At 34.5% G+C, this 7,932-nt stretch overlaps 1 protein-coding gene across 1 annotated transcript; it reads right to left on the reverse strand.

Annotated features, from left to right (window-relative positions):
* Positions 1 to 1,613: 1,613 nt before the first annotated feature.
* Positions 1,614 to 2,270, reverse strand: LOC149225266 (uncharacterized). Its single transcript, XM_089379902.1, has one exon. It carries the CDS (start codon positions 2,268 to 2,270, stop codon positions 1,614 to 1,616), a length of 657 nt encoding a protein of 218 aa, XP_089236028.1.
* Positions 2,271 to 7,932: the final 5,662 nt, after the last annotated feature.

Raw genomic sequence — 7,932 nt, forward strand, 5'->3', positions numbered from 1 at the left:
AGAAAATCTAGGAATGTGTTCTCTGCCATTTAATGCGGATTCTTAGTATTGGAAACCAAGTCCACTAATCAAGGGATTTTGGTGGGAAAAGCTTCCTCCATTCACGGAGAATGATTCATAATTATTTTGTATAAGTATCAAGTTGAATTTATCTCTAGGTATAGATTTTCATTAGTGTTATTGTGGAGAGAACTTGTATTTTTGCAGCGCCGTTGTATTTTCTTGCACAGATCTAATTATGGTTTGCAGATTTTTGTGGTGTGGTTTTTGAGAAACTGAATTCGAATATTCCACAGTCTTCATCTTTAATTTGTGGACGTTTCGAGTCTAGACCAAGACTTGTCATCAGGACTGATTTACAAAGGAGAGGAGTGGGAGCCATAAATATGGTTAGGTGAGTTTTCAAGTTGAGAAGCCGACGATTTAAATAATTTTAATTTTAATTTTAATTTATTATTATTATTTTTATTATTAATACATTTACTTCTAATATTTGATTGTTTTAATAATTTGTTAAATTGTTTTGGAATTTTTCTTTTTTATATTCTTAGTCTTAATAATAATGATTCTTTAAATTTTTATTCTAATTAAATACTATTATTTATGTTTATAAATTGATTTTCTTAATTTGAGTTGTTGCTTAATTTAAGTTAATGTAATTAGTTTGTTTATTCAACTAATGTACTAGGTTTATTTACTATAATCGATTGCTTTTTTATTTTAAATTTGTATTTATCATTAAGTTTTAATTTATCTATGTTTTAAGGGAGAGGAGTTTAGTAAATTGTTTTTTAATGCTTTGATTATTAATTAATTTCAGTTTATGCAATCAGCTTGATACTACGTTTTCTTTAAAATTATTATGTTTTTAGGTTTTTTATTTTATTTTAGTAAGTTTTTTATTTTTCGAAACTTTTATTTAATTAATTTTAATAGTTTAATGTGTAGGAGATTAATTTTAATAGTTTAATTTGTAGTTTGGATTGTTTATTCAACTAATGTAATAGGTTTATTTACTTTAATAAGTTGCTTATATATTTTAACTTTTGTTTATTTTTAATTAAGTTTTATTTATCTATGTTTTAAGGTGGGGGGGTGTTTGAGTAAATTGCTTCCTTTTAATACTTTGACTATTGATTAGTTTAAGTTTATGCAATTAACTTGTTTCTAAGTTTTCTTTTGAAATTCTTATGTTTATTGGGTTTTCTAATTTATTGTAATAAGTTTTTATTTTACAACAAATTTTATTTGATTAATTTTAATAGTTTAATTTTTAGGAGATTAATTTAATATTAAGGATTAGATTCTAACCTCCTATGTGTTTATGTTAAAGTGTTCTAAATTGAATCTTACCTAAGTTTAATATGACGTCTAGTTATCATATTGAAGAACGTATTTATTCTTTATAATGTTTAAGGGTATTTTTATGGTTAGGAGAGGAGTTGGTTTGACCTATAGAAGGGCTAATGGAAGGGAGGGAGAAAGGGGAAGGGGGTTAAGGTACAAAAGGGAGAGGATGGGTGAGTGTGATAAGGGGTTAGTTGTGAGGGTTAGGGGAACAAAGAGTGGGAAAGATGAAGAGGGGAAGGGTTGATGTGAAGGGGAGGGTCATTTTAATCAATGGGGGTGAGAAGTGAGGTCCAATTTCTGCTAATTTCCAAGCCTCCATCCCTATTGAGGTTATGTGGGTGTTTTATGATCTCAAGTGCCTCACGAACTTTACGTTTAAAATGGTGTTTTTCATTTGCAATGACCTTTGTGTCTTCAAGGAATATATGGTGGTTCGTCTTGCCTGCATGCTCAGCTAAAGCTAAAGAACGAGTTCTCTCATTACGGATATCTGCACCATGCTCTTTGAGCCTGATCTTGACTGATTTGCCTGTTTCCCCAATATAGTGTTCTCCACAAGAGCAATTTATAATATAAACACCTTTCTGTTGGAGTTGCTCTTGGTTGTCTTTGACTGATTTCATTCTTTGTTTGATAGTCGTTAGGGGTTTGAATGAAGTTTTGATATATTTCTTTCTGAGAACTTTAGCTAGCTTGTCAGTGACACCCTGAATATATGGAAGGTAGGCATTAGTAGTCGGGGGGTTATTAGATTTGTCTTTTTTGTTACCAGATTTGGCTTTCTGAATGGCTTTGAAGATGTCTTTATTATTGTATCCAAGGTTAGCAAATGTTCTTCTCACGTAGGTAATTTCCTCCTTAGTGTGGATCTCATCTGATATTATACCTGCTCTAGTGAAGAGGGTTTGAAGAACACCCATTTTTTGATTTGGGTGGTGATGCATGGAGATAATTATCAATATGCGCCTTTTTTCTAAACACTTTGTGACCTATGGAACCATCCTTGTTTCTAATGAGGAGGATGTCAAGGAATGGGATGCAATTATTCTCCTCCATCTCCATTGTAAACTTGATGTCATCAGACATGCTGTTGAGATGGTTTAAAAAGTTTTTAAGTTCATCATCCCCATGAGGCCAATCAACACTGGTGTCATCCACAAACCTGATCCAAAACTTAGGTTTTAATGAATATGTGTCAAGAGCCTTCTTTTCAAATTTTTCCATGAAGAGATTGGCTACAATAGGTGACAAAGGTGATCCCATGGCCACTCCTGAAGTTTGTTCAAAGATTTCTCCTTGGAAGGTGAAGAAAGTGGATCGGAGACAGATTTCAGCCAACTTTGCAGTTTGGGGGTCTACCACCTCTTTTACTACTTGTATTGCTTCATCTAAGGGAATCTTGGTGAAGAGTTGGACCACACCAAAACTGAAAATTTTATCACCCGTATCTAGTTTGGCATGCTTGATGAAAATAATAAAGATTGGTGTCATTTTCCGCTTCTAAATCATGTTCTCCTCCATAGGTCTCTGAGTTTCCTTGGGCTTGGCCATCCCAGGAGCCTTAGAGCCCTTTTGTATCATTTTCTTTCTTTCTTTTCACTTCTTATTCACATGCATCTCTTGTTTTTATTTCTTTCTATTTCTGCATTTAGTATTAATGATTTCTTGTTGTAGGATTGGGTTAAATGGTTGATGTAAGTTCTTTTGCAAGATCACAAGCATCATTTCATCCTTGGAAAATATTTGGAAGTTCATAATAATCATTGAGCTACTTGGATTAGTCTTCTTATTCCCAAATCTAGATTTCTGGAACTCCTTTGTGGCAACTAGCAGTAAATTTATGCTATTTTTTAGAGCATGCTAACGAGCTTCAATCAAGTTGATTCCACTTGTATTAGATCACAAAAACATTCTATTTCATAAAAAAAATTACCCCATTGCATTTGCACTTGATTAGGTTAGGCATTTTATGGATTTACTAGCTCACTAGTTCTCAAATTTCTGATTTTTAGACTAGTAATTTTATGCTATTTTTTAGCATGGGTTAACAGAGGTCTTTTTGAGTGATTCCACTTGGAATGGAGACCTAAGACATCCTAGTCAATAACAAAATTTGTCCCATCCAATTTGGATTTGATTTTATTGGTCATTTGATGAATTATAATTTCGTATAGTAAATCTGTAACATTCTATAGTAAAACAGAGGATCATGTAGGAGAACTAAGGGATCTTGTAGGAGAACTAGTACATCCTAAATCTTGTATCGGCCTGTTTGAGCCAGAATTGAGAAAAATCATCATTGAAGCTAGGATTAGGCCCCTACATAACCTCCAAGCCATCAAAATCATTGTACCCCTCTTCCTCCACACTTGTCTCCCCTGCCAAGATCAAGGAAAGATTATCATTTGCATTTATAAAGCAAAAAGATTAAAAAATGAGTTCTTTTATATTTACACATGCATACAACAGTTATTACTCTCTAGATCATATTTCATTCTTAGATTAGTTAAAACATCACATGTGACAAATAAGGTTAAAATAGGGTTCTTTTGCAAGCAAAGTGTGTTAATAAGTAGATAGAGGATTTCATGTTACTTTACAAGTATTTTCAAATTCAGTCTTTCATTCCTACAAATAGGCAGCATTTCTTTTCTCTCATGACAGCAAATGAAGGACACATTGTATATTGCACATATAGTGCTGATACCTCTTAAGTTTGTACGAACCTCGGGTTGATAATTAAAGTCAGTAGCCTTGGGATTTGCAACATTCTTGTTGCAATACCGAGGCTCATCACTTTTTGGCGTCGTTGCCGAGGAGGTGTCAAAGTATGCATTGTTTTCTTCCCTAGTTGATTCATTTCTTTTTATTTTTTTGAAAAAACAAAAAATAATTGCATTAGGCATATTTCATTTCAAAAATATAAAAGTGCATTGCGTTAGTGTTTTCATTCAATCATAAAAACAAAAAAATCTCCAACACCAACCCACCCTCCCGTTTGATCACGTGGTGCAGTAAGGGCCGCATCACCATTCACTTTTGTAGGTAGAAGAAGAAGATGGCAAAGAATGTAGAAGAAATGGATGGAGATGATGACAATGAGGAAGATCCTCTTGGATTTCCCATTCAAAATACTGGTGGTAGTGTGCACATGAAGAATATCCCTCCATCTTTTCTTCCAAAATTTCATGGTCTAAGGTCAGAGGATCCGGAAACCTTTCTCTTTGAATTTGAAATTGTTTGTAGATCTTATGGTTACTTATTAAAAACTCAAAAATTGAGATTTTTTTCGGCAACATTGAAGGATAGAGCTTTTAAATGGTTCATGAGTTTAGGTACTAATTCAATAAGATCATGGAATGATATGCAAAAGATATTTCTAGAAAAATATAAAGATCATGATCTTATGGAAAAAAATATTTAGAATGAATCAAAGAGAAGATGAGAGCCTTAAGGATCTAATAGAGAGGTTCATGTATAATGTTAAGAGGTCAAAACTACAACATTTAGGATCCGAAACACTAAAAACCCTCTTACTTAGAACAATTAGGGATAAGTGGATTGATCTCATGACTAGAGGCGATGTATAGTATATACCAATTATCATTTGAAGAAATTTGTGAAACATGCAAACACATATCAAGAGGAAGGGAAAGAGTAGGTAAATCAGCATCAAGATTGGTAAGTCAAGCTAAACTTGGAAATTTGCTTGATAATTTTAAAACAGAAATTCTTAGCAATCTAACCAAACAAGTAGAAATGTTAAGAATGCAAGATGAAGAAAAAGAAGATGTTGATATTTGTGTTGTCCATGCAGAATAACATGATGTTAAAAATTATCCATCATTATCAAGGTTCAAGGAAGTTTACCAAGAGGACAATAGAGCAAGTCAATTGCCAATGCAGCTATGTTATGTAGCTCCAAGAGGACCATGGCAGCTTGGTCAACCTAGTATGATGCAAGAGCCTAATTCGCAATTTCAAGGTTATGCATATCCACCTCAAGGTAATTGGAACACGCCCTTTCCTTGGCAACATTGGCCATCTCAACCCCAAAACCAATTTTGGCAACAAGGTTGGCAAGTAACTTATGGGAGCCATCCACAATATCCTCAATATTTTACTCAATATCTTCCATACCCAACTCCATGTTATCCTTACCATTCACCTCCACCACAACCACAACCCCAACCACATCCATCTCAAATATACACTCCCACTAAATTACTTGTACCACCATTTCCAAACCCACACATTGAAGTAGCTCAGCCCACTTACAATGTTGAGGTACAACACTTCCAAACATATCCTCTTGAGCTCACTGGTATTCATCATAGCTCAGGAAGAGTACTGCAAAAAGGAGATCTTGATATCATTGAAGGACCACGTCAAAAAGAAGAAGATTCGAATGAGAATACTAAAGAATCATGGGTTGCACTTGATTAAGAGCAGACATCAAAATCAAAGATTGAGAAAGCTCCCTCATGGTTACCATCAAATCCTCCATGTATTCAAGAGAACAATCAACAAAAAGAGGAATATTTGAAGGTCATGGTAGAAGAAGACGTGAAGAATGATCCAGATAAGCAATCAAACCAAGGGCATGAAAGTTATATTAAGGTTTGGTTCTAGACAATCACTAAGTTGTAGCAACACTCTCTTCTTCAATTGCACTTGATATCATCAGAGTCAAAGCATTTGATCACCCAAATCTAGGTACATGTCAAAGCATGCATTTCAAGCCTACAAATCATTTTGTCTGTTGTCTTTATGTGCACTTGGATCCATTGGAAGTAGTTTTGTACTTGAAAGTGATTTTGTTTTACAAGTAGGGTAGGGTAGAAAAAAAATGAAAAATAAGATAAAAAAAAAATAAAAATCTCAGGTGAAAACCTCCTTTGAGGTGCCTCAGATTGGCTCATTGATTGAAAACCTCCATAAGGCGGTCAATGGGTTGGGGAAAAAAAAATCCTAGGTGAAAACCTCCTTTGAGGTGCCTAGGTAGACCTACTAGTTGAAAACCTCATTGAAGCGGCTAGTAGGCCTAGAGAAAAAAATAATAATAAAAAAAATAAAAATAAAATCCTTGCTCCATGTATCTCTTTGATGAATGTAGGTGCTCTCCAACACCTACAAGGAACAAAAACAAGTTGCCAACAAAGAAAGAAAAAATAGGTCAAACCTAGTCAAAAGAAGTCAAATTTTGACTTTCTCCTCCTTTTCTCAAATGCTCAAACAAGGCCAAGGCCATTCCAATCCATCACCCTCATCTATTTCCACCATCCACCCATCATTCTCAAGCTTTTCCCATTCAATTTTCTTGTTTTCCTAAAAAACTATAGGAAGGCTCTGTTTTACTATAGGAAACAAAAATATATAGAGAAGAATTTTATTTTTGCCATAACTTGAAAACCATGCATCCATTAAAAAAATTGTTTCATGAGAGATGCATATGGATGATGGTAACATTCCCAAGCAATCTTAGAAAATTCCAGTGCACGGTTTCCAAGAAATTTGCCTTCATCACCTTCATCCATTGTTAGTTTTTCTCGATATACGTGCATCCATTGAACAAATTTTTTTTATGAGGAGGTGCATAATGATGATGGAAACATTTTCAGAAAGTTTCAAGTCAATCCATCCTACAGTTTGGGAGATATGGACAAAACAAGTCTACTACAAGAGGTTGTCTTGAATTACTACAAGAGTTTTTTGTAGTACTATAGGAAGTTCTAAAAATCTACAGGAAAGGCAGTCCGATGGAAAAATTATGATGCATGCCTATTTTGGGATAAGAAAAAGAGGACATTGACTTCACCACATCTCATCAAACACCCATCATGACCATGTCACTCTATGGCCACACCTTCTACTAATTCCAGTACCTACTTACCCTCCAACAAATAAAGGACACAAACATTAAAAAAAGAGGGAAACTACAACAACCTATTTGGAAGTAACTGCAGGCTCCAAGCCTAACCTTCAACACCATGATTGAAAGAGGAGAATCATAACTACAGGCACAATGAAACTCCTCCAGAGCTCAGCAGCAACAGAGGAAGCCATCACCTGCACATCAACAAGAAGACAACCCATCAGCAAAATAAGATCAACAAAAAAGAAAAAGGCAATCAAGAAGATGTACCTGAGTCATGAGAAGCACGACAACATCAACTCAGAAACAACATGCATGTCTCTCCAACAACCATCAGGTAGGTACAGGTATGCTATATTCTTGACCTCTTCTCTTGAGCATATTATACTTAGAAATTTGTTGTCAATGCATGAGAGATGAGGTTTTATAAGCTAAGGATGGGTTAGTAGTCTCACTTGCCTTCAACTAGTTAATTGTAGCTCACTCCTTCACTCATGCAATGTTGAAAAGTCAAATTAAAAGAAGAAATTTTTGCAAAGGCCAAGTCACCATAGCACTCCAAGCCCTCCATCCACTTCATATTCACTATCTATTCATCATTCATCCATCCCATTTCATAATTTCAAGAACAAACCCTATCTCACCGTGAAAATTTCTTGAAAAAACAAACAGAGCATCCTCTCCATTTTCACAAACCTACATCATTT

Source organism: Pinus tabuliformis, chromosome J (genome assembly GCF_031772625.1).
Source record: "Pinus tabuliformis cultivar Carrire ecotype Pingquan chromosome J, CPIR1, whole genome shotgun sequence".
NCBI lineage: Eukaryota > Viridiplantae > Streptophyta > Pinopsida > Pinales > Pinaceae > Pinus > Pinus tabuliformis.

Bases quoted from the DNA above. Each gene is read 5' to 3' on its own strand.
- LOC149225266 (XM_089379902.1), bottom strand. From the start codon at position 2,270: ATGGGTGTTCTTCAAACCCTCTTCACTAGAGCAGGTATAATATCAGAT.